Genomic DNA, 23,911 nt, shown 5'->3' with positions numbered 1-23,911 from the left:
TAGCCACTTGCAGGATCCACTTTTCTGTAAACCCCTCTCAAAATGTATAATATCAAGAATCAAAGTAGTCAACTATTCCAAACAAACTAACAAAAAAAATGTTGCACTGGCAATCTCTCTAAATTAATATAATTAGCATGAAAATGTGATCACTAAACAGCCCATATTAAAATATAATCATTAATCAACCATAGAATTCATTACGTTATAGAACAAATACTGCATTGCAATTGCATGGGTTTTTACATTACAGGGACTCTCCGTCTCCGTCCAAGCACTCAGCTAGGTACTCAGTCAGCGCGGATCCTCTCTTCCCTGTAGACGCGCGATGACGTCATATTTCCCGCCTGCGGCACAGGGTCTGGAGGAGGCGGGTTGGGGTAATCAATCATTCTCGCCGGCGCCGCCCACCCACACATGGAATCCAGGGCTGGAATTTAAAGCCAGCGAGAGGGAAAGCTGAGCGCTGTTACGCGGGCTGTGTGTGTGTGCTAGTGACAGCCTGCAGCCCGCAGCAGAACAGATGCAGAGGCGGAGCACCAGTCTGTCTGCTCTACTCCTTTTCCTGACTCAGTGCTTAGGCTGCCTGTGTGTAGTTAAGGTGGGCGGAGGCGGAACTGGTTCCGCCTCCAATTTGAAGTGACGGAACGCAGTTCCGCCCCACTTTAACCCCTGCCCCCAACAGGTCATGTTTTCCAGGTCTCCTCACAGGATTGCAAGTGAAATATTTAGCTCCACCTGTGGGTCTTTTATAATGTGTCAGTGAGTAATGAATACACCTGTTCAACTGCTAGGTGACCTGGAAAACATGAACTGTTGGGGGTACTTGAGGACCGCGGTTGAGAACCACTGCTCTAAACCACTCCTATCCTTGCATTTGATGTTATGTCTTTGACTTGGTTAGGAAGTTGCTATTATTTGCACACTTGTTTAGTGCTCACTAGGTGCAGGGTGCTGGTCAGTGAGGGGGGCATATTTAAATTTGAAGGGCAAAATTTTAGACGTGATGTATAGTTGCAGCTACAGTAGTTGTGGTGATGCGTCCCCTTTAAAATTGTCTTGGTCTTGTGTGGGTCACTGATCAGCACCCTGCACCTAGCGTGAACACTACATCTGCTCACTTGTTACCGTAGGAACGGTCTTTTTACGCAAGACATCTGCTGTGACATGTGCAGGCTGTAAGGAGATACTATACAACATACTCCATTTTTCTATACTAACATTTGTAGGAAGCAAGTAGCTTACGTTATCTTACTGGCTCCTTCAGATAAATAAAATTGGGTGGTTTCCAAGACAGGGGCACACCCTGCCAGTTCTGACTCTCAAGGAGCTGTTCTGTTGACATTACACTTCTGCAGTCATGTTTATTAAGGCAGCCACACATGGTCTAATCCTCCCATGCTAGAGCCGCAGAAACATTGTCTAGTTTGGAATTTAGCCACACACACAGCTTTGGTTGCCAAATCGGACAAGGCCTGGCCTAGGTGTGCTATAGAATATGCAGTACTCTGCAAGCTTTAGTGTGTGGAGGATTACTGAAAACTCCGGCTGATTGTGGTGCTCTTGCCACTGCACTTACACACACACACACACACACACACACACCCCCCCCCCCCCCCCCCCTCCCCGATAAAACCTAACTGGCGTTAATTCTGGCGTTACATCCGAATCCGCTCATCTCTGAATTAATTAATTTATATATATATATATATATATGAGGAGCGGGTTCGGATGTAGCGCCAGAATTAATGCCAGTTCGGTTTTATCCGGATTTTTCTTATTGGCTATCTGTGAGCCAGTAAGATGCCATTTTGAGAACCGAGTAAAACCGAACCCGCTCATCTCTAATTAATATAGAATATATTTCCTCATCTCACACACACACCCCGGCACTCCATTTACTGTGCGTAATTACCCAGGTGCCGTCCGTGAAAGATCATGCATAGATTAGAAGTCAAGTAAACTGCGGCACTCTGGGGTTTGTTTGAACAATCTATTGGAAAGCATCACAAAGGGGCTGCTGTGGGCCCTGAAACGTTATATATAATAGCATACTAACGCAGTGACTGCAGCTCTTGTGTGGTGGAGGACTCACTGGGCGCTGCCTGGATTGCTGCCGGGGCTCTGGCTTGCGTTGGCCGTGCTGGCCGCTGCTGTGCTCCCACTGTGTGCAGGGAAGACTGTATATTAAAGGGAGGGCCGACGTGGGGCTCCATCGGTCTGGCAGCTGTTACCATGGTGATGCGTCTCTGGCTGATGACGCTGGGGCCGCCGGCACTGTGAGCTCCACTGTGTTGGAGTCTGTGTCGGGGGCCTCCTCGGCAGGCACTCAATGCATCTCCCGGAGGGGTGCGGGGGCCGCCGAAGGCTCTGTTCCAACTGAGACTGCTACGTGGGGTTCATCGCTCCCTGCTTTCTCTAGCGCTATTCCTGGGAGGGGTGCTAGGAGTTACCATCATTGCAGCTGGAGCAATGGCAGAAGTGGTTGGAGGAGAGGCCAGTCCAGGCACTGGGAAAGGGAGCAGCAGCAGCATCACAATCGGCAGCGTCAGCGGCACCCCCGCAGGTTGAGGAAACAGAAGAGGGGAAGAGAGCAGGTACCATCCTTTTAATCCTGCTCTGCCTAGTGTGTTCTTAGCGAATGTAAGATCATTAACCAACAAAATGGCCGAGATTAGGCTGAAAATTGCCTGCAACCAGTTACTAACTGTTCGGTTTTGGTATTTACCGAGACCTGGCTGAGGGGGAATGATCCGGTATGCTGCTTTGACCTATTTGAGAGGTCCCTTTTTAGAGTTGATAGAACTTTAGAGTCTGGGAAGAAGAAAGATGGTGGACTCTGTATTATACCCATAATAAATGGAGTTCGGATGTGGTCTTACTTGAGAACTATTGCTCCGTGGACTTGGAATTTATGCTAGAATGGCCTACACCTTAATATCTGCCATGGGAGTTTTCCGTGGGTCTTGTAGCTACGGTTTATATTCCTCCTCAAGCTAATTTCTTGTATTTTCTCTTTGTCTCGTTTTCACGACCGCTTACTTGCCACCCGTACTATGCAATTATTGTGGCTGGAGACTTTAATCGGGCAAACCTGAAATCAGTCTTCCCTAAGTTTGTGGAGAATGTAAAGTTGCCGACTAGGGGTATTAATACACTTGACCGTGTTTATACGAACACTAAGGATGCCTACAAGACCATTCTGTGCCCTCATATTGGTCAGTCTGATCACTGTTCACACTTTATGGTCCCTAAATACCTTCCAGTAGTAAGGAGGAAGAAACCGGTTACTAGAGAGGTAATGGTTTGGCCTGAGGCGACTTTATTGAGTTTGCACTAACTGGGATTTGTTTCTGGAAGATGCAACAGTGGATTTGAATGTTAATGTAGATTGTATTGCCTCTTCGGTTCTATTGTATCTCAGATGGTGTATAGAAAGTGTTACCAGGAGGAAGGTAGTTCACATATTTTTCATGCGTCCTAGAGGATGCTGTGGACTCCAAAAGGACCATGGGGTATAGACTGGATCCGCAGGAGACATGGGCACTTTAAGACTTTAAATGGGTGTGAAATGGCTCCTCCCTCTATGCCCCTCCTCCAGACCTCAGTTAGATCCTGTGCCCAGGGAGACTGGACACACAGAGGGGAGCTCTCCTGAGTTTCTCTAGAAAAGACTTTGTTAGGTTTTCTATGTTCAGGGAGACCTGCTGGCAACAGGCTCCCTGCATCGTGGGACTGAGGGGAGAGAAGCAGACCTACTTCTGTGAGTTCAAAGGCTCTGCTTCTTAGGCTACTGGACACCATTAGCTCCAGAGGGTCCGATCACTTGGTGCGCCTAGCTGCTCGTTCCCAGAGCCGCGCCGTCACCCCCCTCACAGAAGCCAGAAAAAAGAAGCTGGGTGAGTATTCCGAAGAAAAGAAGACTTCAGTGACGGCAGAAGACTTCAGTAGTGAGGGACCGCGCAGCGCGCAATGTTCCCACACACATACGGTAGCACTAGCAGGGTGCAGGGCGTAGGGGGGGCGCCCTGGGCAGCATGATTACTGAAGTTAAGCACTGTCAAAATTATATATTAGAAGTGCCTAGGCACTAAATATAGCCCCCGCCAGTATAACATTTTTGAATAAGAGCGGGACTGAATCGCCCCACTGAGGAGGGGTGGCTTAGCCCTCACAGCTAACCAGCGCCATTTTCTCTTCACATGGAGCTGCAGAGACGCTGGCCTGGACCTCCACACTTCTGTACAAGTAACAGGGTGCAAAACGGGGGGGGGGGGGGGGCGCACAGTAATTTGGTGCTATTATCATTTGATATAAAAGCGCTAACAGGTCTGAGGCAGTGTGTATAAAGTCTCAGTACCGGGATAGGCGCTGGGTTGTGAGCTGGTAAACTCCCTCTGTGTTTCTCTAACAGGCTTTCCTGTGGGTCTGTTCCCTATAGCCCAGTGTGATTGTGCGTGTCGTTACGTGTGTGTCGACATGTCTGAGGCTGAGTGCTCCTCCCCGGAGGGAGTTGCAGTGGGGGCAGATAAGGCGCTGGGAGTGACCCTGTCTGCACCACCGACAGCTGATTGGCATTCAGTGTACTCAACATTTCTACCCAATGTGGCGTTATTGACTAAAAGGCTGGATAAATCTGATTCTCAGACACAAACATGGAGACAATCCATGGAGGACGCCTTGTCTCAGGTCCAGACCCCCTCGGGGTCACAAAAGCGTTCATTTCTCTAACGTCCTAAGTGGATGCTGGGGACTCCGTAAGGACCATGGGGAATAGCGGCTCCGCAGGAAACTGGGCACATCTAAAAGAAAGCTTTAGGACTATCTGGTGTGCACTGGCTCCTCCCCCCATGACCCTTCTCCAAGCCTCAGTTAGATCTCTGTGCCCGAACGAGAAGGGTGCACACTAGGGGCTCTCCTGAGCTTCTTAGTGAAAGTTTTAGTTTAGGTTTTTTATTTTCAGTGAGACCTGCTGGCAACAGGCTCACTGCATCGAGGGACTAAGGGGAGAAGAAGCGAACTCACCTGCGTGCAGAGTGGATTGGGCTTCTTAGGCTACTGGACATTAGCTCCAGAGGGACGATCACAGGCCCAGCTTGGATGGGTCCCAGAGCCGCGCCGCCGGCCCCCTTACAGAGCCAGAAGGCAGAAGAGGTCCGGAAAATCGGCGGCAGAAGACGTCCTGTCTTCAACAAGGTAGCGCACAGCACTGCAGCTGTGCGCCATTGCTCTCAGCACACTTCACACTCCGGTCACTGAGGGTGCAGGGCGCTGGGGGGGGCGCCCTGAGACGCAATAATAAACACCTTGGATGGCAAAAAATGCATCACATATAGCTCCTGGGCTATATGGATGCATTTAACCCCTGCCAAAATACATAAAAAAACGGGAGATAAGGCCGCCGATAAGGGGGCGGAGCCTATCTCCTCAGCACACTGGCGCCATTTTCCCTCACAGCTCCGTTGGAGGGAAGCTCCCTGGCTCTCCCCTGCAGTCACTACACTACAGAAAGGGTTAAAAAAGAGAGGGGGGCACAAATTAGGCGCAGTATTAAAAATACAGCAGCTATAAGGGGAAAAACACTTATATAAGGTTATCCCTGTATATATATATATAGCGCTCTGGTGTGTGCTGGCAAACTCTCCCTGTGTCTCCCCAAAGGGCTAGTGGGGTCCTGTCCTCTATCAGAGCATTCCCTGTGTGTGTGCTGTATGTCGGTACTTTTGTGTCGACATGTATGAGGAGAAAAATGATGTGGAGACGGAGCAGATTGCCTGTAATAGTGATGTCACCCCCTAGGGGGTCGACACCTGAGTGGATGAACTGTTGGAAGAAATTACGTGACAGTGTCAGCTCTGTATAAAAGACAGTGGTTGACATGAGACAGCCGGCTACTCAGCTTGTGCCTGTCCAGACGTCTCATAGGCCGTCAGGGGCTCTAAAGCGCCCGTTACCTCAGATGGCAGATATAGACGCCGACACGGATACTGACTCCAGTATCGACGGTGAAGAGACAAATGTGACTTCCAGTAGGGCCACACGTTACATGATTGAGGCAATAAAAAATGTTTTACACATTTCTGATAATACGAGTACCACCAAAAAGGGGTATTATGTTCGGTGAGGAAAAACTACCTCTAGTTTTCCTGAATCTGAGAAATTAAATGAGGTGTGTGATGATGCGTGGGTTTCCCCCGATAACAACTGATAATTTCTAAAATGTTATTGGCATTATATCCTTTCCCGCCAGAGGTTAGGGTGCGTTGGGAAACACCCCCTAGGGTGGATAAAGCGCTCACACGCTTGTAAGGGCTCTATCCTCTCCTTAGATGGCCGCCCTTAAGGATCCTGCTGATAGAAAGCAGGAGGGTATCCTAAATGTATTTACACACATACTGGTGTTATACTGCGACCAGCAATCGCCTCAGCCTGGATGTGCAGTGCTGGGTTGGCGTGGTCGGATTCCCGGACTGAAAATATTGATACCCTAGATAGGGACAGTATATTTTTGCCTATAGAGCATTTGAAAGATGCATTTCTATATATGCGTGATGCACAGCGGAATATTTGCCGACTGGCATCAAGTCTAAGTGCGTTGTCCATTTCTACCAGTAGAGGGTTATGGACACGTCAGTGGTCAGGTGATGCGTATTCCAAACGGCATTTGGAAGTATTGCCTTATTAAGGGGAGGAGTTATTCGGGGTCGGTCTTTCAGACCTGGTGGCCACGGCAACAGCTGGGAAATCCACGTTTGTACCCCAGGTCGCCTCTCAACATGAGAAGACGCCGTATTATCAGGCGCAGTCTTTTCGTGGATAAGCGGGCAAAAGGTTCCTCATTTCTGCCCCGTGACAGAGGGAGAGGAAAAAGGCTGCAGAAATCAGCCAGTTCCCAGGAACAGAAACCCTCTCCCGCCTCTGCCAAGCCCTCAGTATACGCTGGGGCTTTACAAGCAGAATCAGGCACGGTGGGGGGCCTGTCTCAATGAATTTCAGCGCGCAGTGGGCTCACTCGCAAGTAGACCCCTGGATCCTTCAGGTGATATCTCAGGGGTACAAATTAGAATTCGAGACGTCTCCCCCTCGCCGTTTCCTAAAGTCGGCTTTACCGATGTCTCCTTCTGACAGGGAGGCAGTTTTGGAAGCCATTCACAAGCTGTATTCCCAGCAGGTGATAATCAAGATACCCCTCCTGCAACAGGGAACGGGGTATTATTCCACACTGTTGTGGTACCGAAGCCGGACGGCTCGGTGAGACCGATTCTAAATCTAAAATCTTTGAACACTTACATACAGAGGTTCAAATTCAAGATTGAGTCACTCAGAGCAGTGATTGTTAACCTGGAAGAAGGGGACTACATGATGTCTCGGGACATCAAGGATGCTTACCTTCATGTCAAAATTTACCCTTCTCACCAAGGGTACCTCAGGTTTATGGTACAGAACTGTCACTATCAGTTCAGACGCTGCCGTATGGATGGTCCACGGCACCCCGGGTCTTTACCAAGGTAATGGCCGAAATGATTATATTCCTTCAAAGGAAGGGAATTTTAGTTATCCCTTACTTGGACAATTCCCTGATAAGGGTAAGATCCAGGGAACAGTTGGAGGTCGGTGTAGCACTATCTCAGGTAGTGTTGCTGCAGCACGGTTGGATTCTCAATATTCCAAAATCGCAGCTGGTTCCGACGACTTGTCTTCTGTTCCTAGGGATGATCCTGGACACAGTCCAGAAAAAGGTGTTTCTCCCGGAGGAGAAAGCCAGGGAGTTATCCGAGCTAGTCAGGAACCTCCTAAAACCGAGCCAAGTCTTAGTGCATCAATGCACAAGGGTTCTGGGTAAAATGGTGGCTTCCTACGAAGCAATCCCATTCGGCAGATTCCACGCAAGAACTTTCCAGTGGGACCTGCTGGACAAATTGTCCGGGTCGCATCTTCAGATGCATCAGCGGATAACCCTGTCACCAAGGACAAGGGGTCCCTCCTGTGGTGGTTGCAGAGTGCTCATCTTCTAGAGGGCCGCAGATTCGGCATTCAGGACTGGGTCCTGGTAACCACGGATGCCAGCCTGCGAGGCTGGGGAGCAGTCACACAGGGAAGGAATATCCAGGACTTATGGTCAAGCCTGGAGACATCACTTCACATAAATAAAGCTAAGGGACATTTACAATGCTCTAAGCTTAGCAAGACCTCTGCTTCAAGGTCAGCCGGTGTTGATCCAGTCGGACAACATCACGGCAGTCACCCACGTAAACAGACAGGGTGGCACAAGAAGCAGGAGGGCAATGGCAGAAGCTGCAAGGATTCTTCGCTGGGCGGAAAATCATGTGATAGCACTGTCAGCAGTATTCATTCCGGGAGTGGACAACTGGGAAGCAGACTTCCTCAGCACGACCTCCACCCGGGAGAGTGGGGACTTCACCCAGAAGTCTTCCACATGATTATAAACCGTTGGGAAAAACTCGACAGGTATTGCGCCAGGTCCAGGGACCCTCAGGCAATAGCGGTAGACGCTCTGGTAACACCGTGGGTGTACCAGTCAGGGTATGTGTTCCCTCCTCTGCCTCTCATACCCAAGGTACTGAGATTGATAAGATGGAGAGGAGTAAGCACTATATTCGTGGCTCCGGATTGGCCAAGAAGGACTTGGTAACCGGAACTTCAAGAGATGCTCACGGAGGATCCGTGGCCTCTACCTCTAAGAAGGGACCTGCTCCAGCAAGGACCCTGTCTGTTCCAAGACTTACCGCGGCTGCGTTTGACGGCATGGCGGTTGAACGCCGGATCCTGAAGGAAAAAAGGCATTCCGGATGAAGTCATCCCTATCCTGATCAAAGCCAGGAAGGATGTAACCGCAAAAACGTTATTACCGCAATTGGCGAAAATATGTTGCGTGGTGCGAGGCCAGTAAGGCCCGACGGTGGAAATTCAACTGGGTCGATTCCTACATTTCCTGCAAACAGGAGTGTCTATGGGCTTGAAATTGGGGTCCATTAAGGTTCAAATTTCGGCCCTGTCAATTTTCTTCCAAAAAGAACTAGCTTCACTCCCTGAAGTTCAGACGTTTGTAAAAAGGGGTACTGCATATACAGCCTCCTTTTGTGCCTCCAGTGGCACTTTGGGATCTCAATGTAGTTTTGGGTTCCAAAAGTCACATTGGTTTGAACCACTTAAATCTGTGGAGTTAAAATATCTCACATGGAAAGTGGTCATGCTGTTGGCCCAGGCCTGGGCCAGGCGCGTGTCAGAATTGGCGGCTTTATCCTGAAAAAGCCCTTATCTGATGTTCCATTTGGACAGGGCGGAATTGAGGACTCGTCCTCAGTTTCTCCCTAAGGTGGTTTCAGCGTTTCACCTGAACCAACCTATTTGTGGTGCCTGCGGCTACTAGGGACTTGGAGGACTCCAAGTTGCTAGACGTTGTCAGGGCCCTGAAAATATATGTTTCCAGGAGGGCTGGAGTCAGGAAAGCTGACTCGCTGTTTATCCTGTATGCACCCAACAAGCTGGGTGCTCCTGCTTCTAAGCAGACTATTGCTCGTTGGATTTGTAGTACAATTCAGCTTGCACATTCTGTGGCAGGCCTGCCACAGCCAAAAATCTGTAAATGCCCACTCCACAAGGAAGGTGGGCTCATCTTGGGCGGCTGCCCGAGGGGTCTCGGCTTTACAACTTTGCCGAGCAGCTACTTGGTCAGGAGCAAATACGTTTGTAAAATTCTACAAAATTGATATCCTGGCTGAGGAGGACCTGGAGTTCTCTCATTTGGTGCTGCAGAGTCATCCGCACTCTCCCGCCCGTTTGGGAGCTTTGGTATAATCCCCATGGTCCTTACGGAGTCCCCAGCATCCACTTAGGACGTTAGAGAAAATAAGAATTTACTTACCGATAATTCTATTTCTCATAGTCCGTAGTGGATGCTGGGCGCCCATCCCAAGTGCGGATTGTCTGCAATACTTGTACATAGTTATTGTTACAAAAATCGGGTTATTATTGTTGTGAGCCATCTTTCAGAGGCTCCTCTGTTATCATGCTGTTAACTGGGTACAGATCACAGGTTATACGGTGTGATTGGTGTGGCTGGTATGAGTCTTACCCGGGATTCAAAATCCTTCCTTATTGTGTACGCTCGTCCGGGCACAGTATCCTAACTGAGGCTTGGAGGAGGGTCATGGGGGGAGGAGCCAGTGCACACCAGATAGTCCTAAAGCTTTCTTTTAGATGTGCCCAGTCTCCTGCGGAGCCGCTATTCCCCATGGTCCTTACGGAGTCCCCAGCATCCACTACGGACTATGAGAAATAGAATTATCGGTAAGTAAATTCTTATTTTACCCAGATAGCAGATACTGATACCGACACGGACTCTGACTCCAGCATCGGCTATAGTGATGGCAGTTTGAATCCTAGACTGGTTAAGAGTATTCAGTACATGATTGTGGCAATTAAAGACATATTGCATATCACAGAAGTCCCTACTATTCCTGATACAAGGGTCTGTTTGTAAAAGGGTAAAAAACGTGAGGTAACGTTTCCCCCCTCTCATGAGCTGAACACTCTTTTTGAGAAAGCTTGGGAATCTCCTGACAAAAGGTTGCAGATTCCCAAAAGAGTTCTGATGGCATATCCATTCCTCTCTGAGGACAGGGAAAAGTGGGAGTCAACCCCCAATGTGGACAAAGCTCTGTCACGGCTGTCCAAAAAGGTGGCACTTCCGTCTCCTGACACGGCTGCCCTAAATGACCCTGCGGATCGTAAGCAGGAAACTACCTTAAAATCCATTTATGTCACTACGGGTACGTTGCTCAGACCTGCCGTTGCGTCGGCATGGGTGAGTAGCGCTATTGGAAAGTGGGCAGATAACGTGGAATCTGACATAGATACCCTGGATAGGGATGGCATTCTTTTGACTCTCGGTTATATCAGGGACGCTGCAGCATACCTAAAGGATGCGGCGAGGCATATTGGCTTGTTGGGATCAAGGGCCAATGCCATGGCAGTCTCGGCCAGGAGAGCACTGTGGATTCATCAATGGAATGCTGATGCCGACTCTAAGAAAGCTATGGAGGCTCTCCCGTATAAAGGTGGTGTCTTATTCGGTGACGGCCTCGCTGATCTGTTATCTACGGCTACCGTGGGTAAGTCATCATTTCTACCTTATGTCCCTGCACAACAGAAAAAGACGCCTCACTATCAGATGCAGTCCTTTCGGCCCAATAATTACAAAAAAAACGGGGGTCGTTCTTCCTTGCCTCTAAAGGTAGAGGAAGGGGAAAAAGGTCACCTGCTGTGGCAGGTTCCCAGGAGCAGAAGTCCTCCCCGGCTTCTGCCAAGTCCACCGCATGATGCTGGGGCTCCTCTACAGGAGTCCGCACCGGTGGTGGCACGTCTCCGACTCTTCAGTCAGTTCTGGTTTCACTCGGCCCTGGATCCTTGGGTATTAGAAATAGTGTCCCAAGGGTACAAACTGGTGTTTGAAGACCGCCCCCCCCCCCCCCCCACCAATTTTTCAAATCAGCCTTGCCAGTTTCTCTTCCAGAAAGGGAAGTAGTGTGCGCTGCGATACAAAAGCTGTGTCACCAGCGAGTCATTGTCACGATACCCCCGTCACAACTGGGAGAAGGGTTTTATTCAAGCCTGTTCGTCGTCCCAAAGCCGGATGGCTTGGTCAGACCGATCCTGAACCTAAAATCCCTCAATTTGTATCTGAAAAGTTTCAAATTCAAGATGGAATCTCTCCAAGCAGTGATCTCCAGTCTGGAACGGGGGGATTTTATAGCATCAGTCGACATAAAAGATGCCTACTTACATATCCCAATATATCCTCCACATCAAGCTTTCCTGAGGTTTGCTGTTCAGGATTGTCATTACCAATTTCAGACGTTGCCGTTTGGTCTTTCCACGGCTCCGAGGATTTTCACTAAAGTAATGGCGGAAATGATGGTGCTCCTGCGCAAGCAGGGTGTCCCAATTATCCTGTACTTGGACGATCTCCTGATAAAGGCGAGATCAAAGAAGCAGTTACTAAGAAACGTTGCGCTCTCCCTGACAGTCCTGCAACAACATGGTTGGATCCTAAATTTGCCAAAGTCACAGTTGGTTCCGACAACATGGCTGTCTTTCTTGGGCATGATCCTGGACACGTAACTGCAGAGAGTGTTTCTCCCAGGGGAAAAAGCTCTGGAAATCCAGAACATGGTCAAGGAGATTCTGAAACCGGCAAGAGTGTCTATTCATCAATGCACTCGGGTGCTGGGGAAGATGGTGGTAGCCTACAAAGCCATTCCGTTTGGCAGGTTCCATGCCAGGGTGTTTCAGCGGGACCTGTTGGACAAGTGGTCCGGGTCTCACCTGCACATGCACCGGAAAATAAGCCTATCTTCCAGGACCAGAATATCTCTCCTGTGGTGGCTCCAAAGTTCTCACCTCCTAGAGGGACACAGGTTCGGGGTCCAGGATTGGGTCCTGGTGACCACGGATGCAAGCCTCCGAGGCTGGGGGGCAGTCACACAGGGGGAAAATTTCCAGGGAAAATGGTCAAGCCAGGAAGCTTGTCTGCACATAAATGTTCTGTAATTAAGAGCCATCTACAATGGCCTTCGACAAGCAGAACATCTTCGCGGTTTGCCCGTCCTGATTCAGTCGGACAACATAACAGCAGTGGCGTACATAAACCGCCAGGGTGGAACAAAGGGCAGAGCGGCAATAGCGGAGGCCACAAAAGTTCTCAGCTGGGCGGAAAAACATGCAAGCGCTCTGTCAGCAGTCTTCATTCCGGGCGTGGACAACTGGGAAGCAGACTTCCTCAGCAGACACGATCTCCATCCAGGAGAGTGGTGTCTTCATCAAGAGGTATTTGCAGAAGTGACAAGTCATTGGGGAATTCCTCAAATAGACATGATGGCGTCTCGCCTCAACAAGAAGCTTCAGAGATATTGTTCCAGGTCGAGGGACCCTCAAGCCAGTGCAGTGGACACCCTGGTGACACCGTGGGTGTTTCAGTTGGTATATGTGTTCCCTCCACTTCCACTCATTCCAAAGGTGATAAGGATCATAAGAAGAACAAGGGTTCAGGCGATACTCATTGTTCCAGATTGACCACGGAGGGCCTGGTATCCGGATCTTCAGGAATTACTCATAGGAGATCCCTGGCCTCTTCCTCTAAGAGAGGATCTGTTACTGCAAGGGCCGTGCGTGTTCCAGGACTTACTGCGGTTGCGTTTGATGGCGTGGCGGTTGAACGCCAAATCCTAGCTCGAAAGGGTATTCCCGGTGAAGTCATACCCACTCTGCTTAAAGCTAGAAAGGAGGTTACGGCAAAGCATTATCACCGTATTTGGAGAAAATATGTGTCTTGGTGTGAATCCAAGAAGGCTCCTACGGAAGATTTTCAGCTGGGTCGTTTTCTCCATTTTTTGCAGGCAGGTGTGGATGCGGGCCTAAAGTTAGGCTCCATTAAAGTGCAGATTTCGGCCTTATCAATTTTCTTTCAAAAAGAATTGTCCGCCCTTGCAGAGGTTCAGACTTTTGTGAAAGGAGTGCTGCACATCCAACCTCCATTTGTGGCACCATGGGACCTTAACTTGGTGTTGCAGTTTCTTATGTCACACTGGTTTGAACCTTTACGAAAGGTAGAGTTAAAATTTCTCACTTGGAAAGTGGTCATGCTTTTGGCCTTGGTGTCCGCAAGGCGGGTGTCGTAATTAGCGGCTTTGTCTCACATGAGCCCCTATTTGATCTTCCATGTGGATAGAGCGGAATTGAGAACTCGTCAGCAATTTCTGCCAAAGGTGGTTTCTTCGTTTCACATGAACCAACCTATTGTAGTCCCTGTGGCTACTGAAGCCTTGGCTGATTTGAAGTCTCTCGATGTAGTCAGAGCTTTGAAAATTTATGTCGCCAGAACGGCTCAGATTAGTAAAACAGAGGCGCTGTTTGTCCTATATGCTCCCAACAAAATTGGGGCTCTTGCTTCTAAGCAGACTATTGCACGCTGGATCTGTAATACGATTCGGCATGCTCATTCTACGGCTGGATTGCCGTTACCGAAGTCGGTGAAGGCCCATTCTACCAGGAAGGTGGGCTCATCTTGGGCGGCTGCCCGAGGAGTCTCGGCGCTTCAACTTTGCCGAGCAGCTACTTGGTCGGGTTCAAACACTTTTGCTAAGTTCTACAAGTTTGATACCCTGGCTGATGAGGACCTTATGTTTGCTCAATCGGTGCTGTAGAGTCGTCCGCACTCTCCCTCCCGGTCTGGAGCTTTGGAATAAACCCCATGGTCCTTTTGGAGTCCCCAGCATCCTCTAGGACGTGTGAGAAAATAGGATTTTAATACCTACCGGTAAACCTTTTTCTCGTAGTCCGTAGAGGATGCTGGGCGCCCGTCCATGTGCGGACTCTATATGCAGTACTTGTTGATGGTTATTGCTTTTGTTACACAAAGGTTGTGTTTCCGTTATGTTCAGCCTGTTGCTGTTTTTGGTTCATGCTGTTAACTGGTATTTTCTTAAAAAGCCATGTTGTACGGTGTGTTGAGGTGTGAGCTGGTATGTGTCTCACCCTTAGTTTAACAAAAATCATTTTCCTCGAAATGTCCGTCTCCGTGGGCACAGTTCCTATAACTGAGGTCTGGAGGAGAGGCATAGAGGGAGGAGCCAGTTCACACCCATTTAAAGTCTTAAAGTGCCCAAGTCTCCTGCGGATCCAGTCTATACCCCATGGTCCTTTTGGAGTCCCCAGCATCCTCTACGGACTAAGAGAAAAGGATTTACCGGTAGGTATTAAAATCCTATTTTCCAAATGATAAGCCATGGATGAATAGTGAGGTCCGTTGAGAATCAGGGATAGGGCATTTAGATCCAAGGATAAAGAAGCGTATAAAATTGCCCGTGTAAATCTAAAATATCCATTTGGCTAAGGTAGTTGATTCGCAAAATACTGAAAGTCAGTTTAAGGAATCTGGAGTTTCAAGGTCAATGTGGAAAGGGATTAAGTGCCTAAGTGACCATAAGGGCTCAACTGTCGATAGGTTAAATAATCCTTCTGTGGATGAGTTTAATAACTTCTATGCTAGGTTTGAGGATGGAAATTTGTCCTCTACCATGGAAATTGACGATTCCTTATCAAACGATCCTTTGATTCTGTTGGAATCTGATGGCAGACTTATGCTTAGGAAGATCAATTCTAGGAAGGTCCCGGACCCGGATTTTATTCCGGGAAAAGTTTTACTTGTATGTGCCGACCAATTGGCTGGGATTTTTACAAAAATGTTTCATTTATCTTTGGCACAATGTATTGTCCCACGTTGTTTCAAAACAACCACTATTGTTCCCATTCCAAAGTCTTCTGTAGTAAATGGTCTGAATGATTTTCGACCAATTGCTCTCAATTCATTGGTTATGAAGTGTTTTGAAAGGGTGGTTTTGAATCACTTAAAGGGCAGTATTTCATTGGGGTTGTCCCCTATCAGTTTGCCTATAGACAAAATAGGTCAACTGAGAATGCGGCCCTTATGGTTCTTCATAGGGTTCTCTGTCATTTGGAGAACAAGACTCCTATGTCAGACTATTATTTGTGGACTACAGTTCCGCTTTCAATACTGTTGTGCCAACTATATTGATTAATAAGCTTTTAAAGATTGACTGACACATATCTGTGATTGGTTGTTGGACTTCTTGACGAATCGTCCACAGTAAGTTAGGATGGGTCCTGTCTTGTCTTGTCATCAGAATTGATATTAAGTGTAGGAGTCCCTCAGGACTGTGTCTTAAGTCTTTTTTTATATTCTTTGTATACTTTCAATTGTCTCATTCAGATTCAAATTTTATGGTAACATTTGCGGATGACGCTACACTTGTGGGATTGATTATTAAAGGAGAGGAGGATGGTTATAGGGAGGAAGTAAAGCAACTAGTTTAATGGGGAGAGCATAATAACCTGCTGTTAAACAACAAGAAAACAAAGTTGTGATTGACTTTAGGAAGTCTAGGAAAACTCCTGTAGATACACTTTTCCTTAACGGTGTGGAATTGGAAAGGGTTTCCTGAATAAAAATTTTAGGAATTAATTTCTCTGAAGATCTGTCTTGGTCTTCACATATTACTGCAGTAGCAGGAAAGGCTCAGCAACGCCTTTTTTCTTTTTGCGAAGACTTCGGGCAGCGGGTTTGCAAAAACCGGTTCTAGTTCTTTTCTACTGCTTCGGGATTGAGAGTTTGTTGACATATGCAATCACGGTGTGGTATGGTAATACTAAATGTGCTGATCGTAGTACATATTGTGTAGGGTACTTAAATCTGCTGAGAAGATTAATGGTCAACCCCTGCCTAAGCTGGAGGAGATATTTAATAAAAGGAGTGTGGCTAAGGCTAATATGATAACTAGGGATTGTAGCCATCCTGGTCACTCCGTCTTCTCTCTCTCGCCCTCTTGGAAGCGTTATAGGTGTCTCGGTTGCCATACTAGCAGGATGAGAAACCGTTTTTTCCCTTCTAGAATTGTTGTTTTGAATTTTTATTTGTCTTTGGAAGCATAAGTGTACTGTATTGCAACTTCACTTCTGCATTTTCTAATGTTTTTTAGTGACAATAAACTAATATATATATTAATCTCTATATCCAATGGCCCAGCACTCCCAATATTAGAATACTTAGCTGGTTGCCTGCAATATGTAGTGTCATGACATTCAATATGCAGCGGCACTCCAAGCAAAAAAAACAGACTTCTCAAGCAGTAAGTATATCGACGTTTCAATGCCTTTACTTAGAGCATGGCATTTTCATCAGGATTATATATATTATTGTACACCCCGAATGCAAAGTTATATATGTATCTTGACTCATGAAGTTTCAGATTACACGTCACTCCAGCAGATGGTCATGTTAATTGCAGCCTTTCGGTGTTGGGTTAAGTAGCAATGGATTTTTGATCTGTAATATACATCACAATATCAGATGACACTGCTGTCTTTGAAAAATGAGTCCCACTGAGCAATACCAGACATCCATGAGAGCAAAGCCGCCGGCAAATGCTAGTATACCCTAAAATCTGCCTAACTGATTAGATTAGGTTATTGTTGGAGATGTGATATATTGACTCAATATCTCAGTAAGTGTTGCAGTTTTAAGATTAGGGGGTAGATGTAATAGGGTGCCCGGCTACTCGCACCCTATTACATTTACACCTAGGTCCGGTATCTGTGAAGTACCTGCCTGTCCTCTGTCTTCCCGATCATTTTAGCATTTGCAGAAATCCGTACGGTGTCAACATACTGTGCCCAGTGCCGTAACTAGGCATTTTAGCGCTGTGTGCAAGAAACGATAGTGGCGCCCCCCCCCCCCATGCAAGATAGGGGCAGTGCGCGCCGTAGGCGCGCAAAAAATGTATAGGGGCGTGGCTTCACGGGGAAGGGGCGTGGCCACAAAATAATAGCAATTCATACTACGGTGCACAGTAGTCTCCATTATTCAAATTACGCCGCACAGTAGCGCCACTACACCAGGTAGAGCCCTTTTTACACATTACGGCAGACAGCGTCCCCTTTTTACACATTACAGCAGACAGCGTCCCCCTTTTTCACACAGTACGGCAGACAGCGTCCCCCTTTTTCACACACATTACGGCAGACAGCGTCCCCCTTTTTACACACATTACGGCAGACAGCGTCCCCCTTTTTACACACATTACGGCAGACAGCGTCCCCCTTTTTACACATTACGGCAGACAGCGCCCCCCTTTTTACACATTACGGCAGGCAGCGTCCCCCTTTTTACACATTACGGCAGACAGCGTCGCCTTTTTACACCTTTAGCAGCACTGTCCTGGCAGGCACCCATCCCCCCCCCCCCCCTCCCCCACACACACGCTGATTGTTGGCCTCAGTAGTCAGTACTGCTGTAGGTGAGGCCAACAATCAGCAGCGTGTGTGTGTGTATGTGGGGGTGGGGGGGGTGCCTGCCAGGAGGTGAGGCCAACACTGACAGACACACTGTCAGTCTTTGTGCCAGTGGTTACTGATTCACCAAGTGCCGATTGGGTCCCCCACCTGGCAGCCGCGATACAGCAGCATACTCACTGTTAGGCTGATATACAGTGAGTCTCCGTCCTGCTTCCGCTGATGCTGCCTGCTTCGATCGGCCGCGGCGCCTCTCGTCTCTGTGTGGCTGGAAGTGAAATCTAGTCCACTGCACCACTACGCTGCCCGTGAGCCTGTCCCGTAGCCTGCTTCGTCTCCCGGTCACATACACTGCAGCAGGAGAGGAGGAGGGAGGGGGGCCCGCTGCATAGGTGTCTACGTCCCCCTCAGGGGGGCTTTCTCAGAATCCCCCTCCCCTTGCGTGCAGGACAGTACTGCAGCGGCGGCCGGCGGGAGGCAGGAGGCAACGAGAGTGGGAGGCGGACAGAGGCCGTGCGGTGGTGTTGCCAGAGGGTGCGCCCACAGTGCAGTTGCGCTGTGTGCAATGCCCCTCTGGCCCACACCTAGTTACGGCTCTGACTGTGCCCTCCTCCCTCCATGCCTAGGTTACTGTGAGATCTAATTTTCTTAGTCACTTACATCCTATGGGGTATATTTACTAAGGTGTGGGTTTATAGACGTGGAGATGTTGCTCATAGCAACCAGTCAGAATCTACTTGTCATTTAGCACCTTCTAGGAGATAGTAGCTGGATTCTGATTGGTTGCTATGGGCAACATCTCCACTCCTATAAACCAGCACCTTGGTAAATATACCCGTATGTCTCTACTCCCCAGTCACACCTATATTCACCTCTTCCTCCAGAACTACTTCTAGCCTAAACTTTACTGTATTTAAGCCTCTTTCAGATCTCCTTGTCATTCACCATTGTTCTAGAGCAGTCTGTTTAGAGCACATTCCATAGCTGCACCTTCCTTCTGGTTCTTAAATGATCATATACTCCAAGGCACTGACTTTTCTGCAGCACCCTTCTCCTACCTGTTTCACATCCTGGAGTGCTGTAGCCTCATTCCAGTAGAACTCAATTTGTTTTGTTTTACATCAAACTCCTGTCTCCGCACGTTTTCAGATCTAAACCGAAATTCTATATCCTAGATCACTAGAAGGGTTGCAAAGATTAACATTACTGCAAGGCTAAATATTTAACGTCTTTGTCTGTGTATGCCTTCATCTACCTACCTGGACTGTTGTTTGTTTTTTTTGAAAACATATTTACAAATGTCATAAATTGCTTTTGCATACAGTCGTTTATCATACCTGTGCAAGACGTTGTTTCACTGGATTGTGCTGCAATCATTCAAGTTCATATATTGCTGGTGACTACTTACCACCCTGTGCCAGAGTAGCCTAAACTGTGTCCTACATTCCAGCCCAAGAATATACCAGCATCAGCCTGTTCCATCACAATATACCAGCGGTTCTTCCACAGTATAGTAGCCATCACCCCCATTCCAGTCAGCGTCTTCTATAAACTGCTTTGTGCCCCCTGCCCTCCATTCATGTGATGCCCTCCTTTATATGTTCTGCAGCCGATGTAGAGCCTAATTCAGGCCTGTGTGCGGTCACCATTCATTTGCAGATGGGTCATGGTTTCGTAACTACGCATGCTCCGGGGCCGTAGTGACCATGTGCTGCGATGTCACTGCAGCCCCTGGTCACAGTACAATGGTCACTGTAGCATGATTTTGTGCCGGACATCCTGAATAACCTGATGCTTCGACCGATGATCACAATATTGATCCGATGCTTTGTCTTTGAGCACAGCCACCGGATCAAAGAAGCTGACAGTGGGTCTCTTTTAAAAAAATAAATAGTTACTGAATCTATGTGCAAATGTCAGATGTTGGCCATGCAGATGGAAAGACTCCTGCCTTTGTCGCAAGCGGCTTTCTCCTACCTCGCATCTCCCCTGCCTTGCGGTCAGAGTGTAAACTGCATGTGAGAGAGTAAAAAAAAAAAGGCCCAGATTGATCAAGTCTTGGAGAATGATAACTTGCACGGGGATTAATTACCAACCAATCAGCTCCTAACTGTCATTTTTCAAACACAGCCTGTAACATGGCAGTTGGGAGCTGATTGCTTGCTACTTTATCACCGTGCAATTTATCACTCTCCAAGGCTTGATTAATCTCGGCCAAAATATAATGTTTATTTCTGTGTTGAATTTAAGCTGCAGTTATCACACCTAATGTCAGACCGTTGTCACTAGATACATATAAGACAGCTAGCATTATATAAATACTCGTACACCGTTAATTTCTTGGTTTTCCAAAGCCAGTTTTGTTCGTTTGGCTATTATAAACTACAGACGGCTTGTAATCATATCATGGATGACATGTTTTTTTTCATGCAAAGATAATCCCCTTACCACACCTCTGCCCCTCCCTAACTTTTCAGACCATGATATTTCGATAGAATACAAGTTTACAAGGCCAGCAAAATAGTCAGAAGGTATATTAGAGCCACAAAATTGCTCTAGAATTGCATAACCATTTTTGTACACATCCATTGCAAATGCTTTTAACATATTAAATGCTGGATAAATTGACCCTACACTGAATTAGATGCCTGGGGGTATATTGACTAAAAGTCGATTTTTGTTTGATTTTGTTTCGATGCTAGATGGATTTTAATCAATGTTGGTCTTCCAGGGTTAAAACACACATTTACTAGCAGATGATTTTAAATGTTAGTGAATTGGTGTTTTTACCCTCGAAGCACAAGATCGATTAAAATCGATGTAACATCGAACAAAAACGACTTTTAGTAAATATACCCCCTGTTGAGGCAGGATGGGTCCTGATGGAATTCCATATGCTTGCCTGCATTTCCTTGTGTGCTGGTGGGAGCCCATCCCGTGCACCTCTCGGGTAAGCCTGTCAGCAGGACATACCCCAAGGTGTGCTGTGTGATAAAGATAACAAAAGTCCTTTGGATGATATAAGTGTATTATGTAACAGACTGTAACCATGGCTCTGTAAGCAAGTAAAAATAATACAAGTAAACTTGGTCAGACACTTACAGAATCTAAATGAAGTCCTGCACAGGAATAATATGAGATACATTTCTCTTATTTCTGGGTGAACTAATGCATGTGGAAAATGAAAGGGCTGTAATCTTGTTAAGTGACTGCAGGGATTACATGGAGCGAGGACCATTTTAATATTTTATTGCAAATTGATGGGATATTTGTGAGTACAGTTGCATGTGGGGCAGATCATTATAATGCTGGTTTTTTAAAACCCCTTCAAAAACATTGATGTTACTGCATATTTGTGTTTTTCAGGTTTCATTCAAGAAAACCAACCAGGTAATATAAATAAAGAACAGTTTTTTTTTTTTGTTTGTTTGTGTGTGTGTAATGTGTTTATGTTTTGTTTTATTTTATTTCTGTTTTTACAAGTTGCCAAGTTCCTGACTTTGTGGCGGTCTATCAGCTGCAGATTGTTTTTAACTTTTACCATTAAAGGGTGTGCCAATTTCGACTATGCTCAATGTAGACTTCTTTTAATGTGTTGTGATAGTAATGGAGAGCGCCCACGTGGAAATAGTTATAAAACAACCTTTACTAGAAATATAAGCTCACATACATCTCAGTTTAAAACAGCAAGTGCATTACAAAGGATCGTTACACCTGGCACGTTTCGTCTCACGACTTCATCAGGAGTCATTAGACGAAACATGTCAGTTGCAACCTACTGATTTGGATGAAATAACATAATCCGCTACTGAGCCGCCGCAAGTCTTGTGGACGATCAGAGACGTAGCAGGGAGACAGGTCTATTCATGCGGTGAAAGGATCCTTTGTAACACACTTGCTGTTTTAAACTGAGATGTATCTGATCTTATATTTCTAGTAAAGGTTGTTCTATACTATTCTTACGTGTGCGCTCGCCATTGCTATCGCAATCTCTTAGAAATTGACACATTGGCCTGGAGTCTGGAGATGCAGTCTGGGAAAGAGCTCAAGCAAACAGCGGCCTAAAGCGCAGGACTGATACTATGGACTTTTAATTCTTTTAATGTGTATTTGCATATTACATTGATTTTTTTTGTTTTTAAGTTTCTAGCACTATAAACCAAACACTTATATGTTTACCGTATGTAGGATATGTAGGCATGTATTTAAGGCAGAATTATTCTGCATGCTGCCTATGTGCAACACACTTAGTCTTCCGCGTCCTAAACCTTTTATGCCCTGTGCAGTATCATGACAGCCAGATATGTATAACAACATGTACCTTCAGCAGGTAAGAGTGAAAGCGAAGATTTAAGGAACAAAATCCATTTGTGATTTGTACATCCAGACAGGTTGACCTTGAACTGTGCCGTCTGGTATCACAATTGATGTTTCCGTTCTTATATAGGCAATTCCTGAGCATAAAATATTGCTTTTTAGAGCACTACAAAACCTGACATGCAGTTATTCAATGTACAACAGTTACTAATAAGGTTTGCATAGTTTAAAGGGATTGAACGACAGACAGAAGTCTATAAGGTTTAGCATTCTCTAAATTATGTATTGACCCAGAGAAAGGCAGATATCAATTTAAGTTTGCAAGGAAGAGTACATTTCTTTCCTGTCTGCAGAATTTGCATACACAATCATTTGCTTGACCATCGGTATTTGCAAGGTTTTGTACTGTCTTGCGCATTCATTCTATTTGAGTTTGATTTGTCAATAGTGGACAGAAATACTGGACAATAAGTTTACCGAAAATGTCAAATGTCTTCGCTGTCCTTCTGTAGATTGGTTTCTTTGTGTAAAAGAACTTGCCGCACTGATGAATTGCAGCACAACCACACGTTGGTCTGGCTTAGAACGATTACTTCCAAACCATTTCATGACCGAATTCTCCACCCTCACTGTTATATTTATAGAATGATTTGGTCCGCCATGTGTGATTGTTACAACATATAAATGTATTGGTATAACCCATAGCATGCCTCCACCCGGGTTATAGGATTGATGGATTTATACCAACCAAATTCAGTCTGCTTTGTTTTTACACAAGATAGGGTTTTGCTTTATCGCAGTATTTAGATATCCAAACTGTATTTGTCTAAAGAGTGAAAAGTCCAAAACCTTGTGTGACAAGAGATTACAAATCTCATGTTTTATCATTCCTAAACGTACCAGTATAGTCAGCAGGAAAATGAGTAGTAATGACTTTCTGCCCCGTATTATCCGTGTGTTTATATCTAGCGGTCATTTTCAGGCACGGAAGTATCCTGAGCAGTGACACGGCAACAGACAAGAAGCTGAAGGTTGAGCGGAGTGTTAGCTCATCCCACGACGTTTCATCCCATGAGTTTGATCCTACAGGTAGGTCATCGCTTTCCATACTACAAAGTTGTACATCACCAGGATATTTGTCTTTAAAAAAGTTGTTTTTTTTTAGGAAATGTCTATGGGGTATATTCAGTTGAAGTCGGATCCAGTCCGACATTAATTTGTCAGAATGGATCCAACCTGGGCTATTCAATGCATTCTCTATTCAACTTTAAAAAAAAGTCGAATTGAGATGCGGGAGCTTAGACGGGGGAGAGCTGCGGGCAGACGGGGGAGAGCAGCGCGGCTCTCCCCCCCATCTCCCTCCCCCCCGTCTCTGCCTCTCCCCGTCCCCGCATGACAGCCGCCGCTCACGGCAGCGTCCACCCGGCTCCAGCAAGCGAGGTCTTGCTTGCTGGAGCCGGGTGGACGCTGCTGTGAACGGCGGCTGTGACATCCTCCAGCGCTGCTCTCCCGTCTCTGCTCCCGCTTCTCACGTCGACTTTTTTGAAGTCGAATTGAGATGGTCGAAAAGTCGACACAAGCATGCGGATCGGCAGCTATTCCGCCGATCCAAGTGCTTTTCGACAAGTGGAATTCCTCGACTTGTCGAATAATTTGGGGTTAGATTGAATAGGTGGGAACCCCTTCCGACCTAAAAAAGTAAAAA

General features: G+C 46.8%; 1 protein-coding gene across 4 annotated transcripts in view; it reads left to right on the top strand.

Annotated features, from left to right (window-relative positions):
• The window catches only part of ARHGEF12 (Rho guanine nucleotide exchange factor 12), a 468,564-nt gene that overhangs the window by 64,631 nt on the left and 380,022 nt on the right, over nt 1-23,911 (top strand). For all 4 annotated transcript variants that reach the window (XM_063943505.1, XM_063943503.1, XM_063943502.1 and 1 more), the window contains exons 2-3: nt 21,256-21,279; nt 23,189-23,295. In XM_063943505.1, the coding sequence (XP_063799575.1) occupies nt 21,256-21,279; nt 23,189-23,295 (131 nt within the window). The remainder of the gene's footprint in view (nt 1-21,255; nt 21,280-23,188; nt 23,296-23,911) is intronic.

This window comes from Pseudophryne corroboree, chromosome 10, assembly GCF_028390025.1.
Source record: "Pseudophryne corroboree isolate aPseCor3 chromosome 10, aPseCor3.hap2, whole genome shotgun sequence".
In the NCBI taxonomy this organism is placed as follows: domain Eukaryota; kingdom Metazoa; phylum Chordata; class Amphibia; order Anura; family Myobatrachidae; genus Pseudophryne; species Pseudophryne corroboree.
This window is presented reverse-complemented; position numbering and strand designations above follow the sequence as displayed.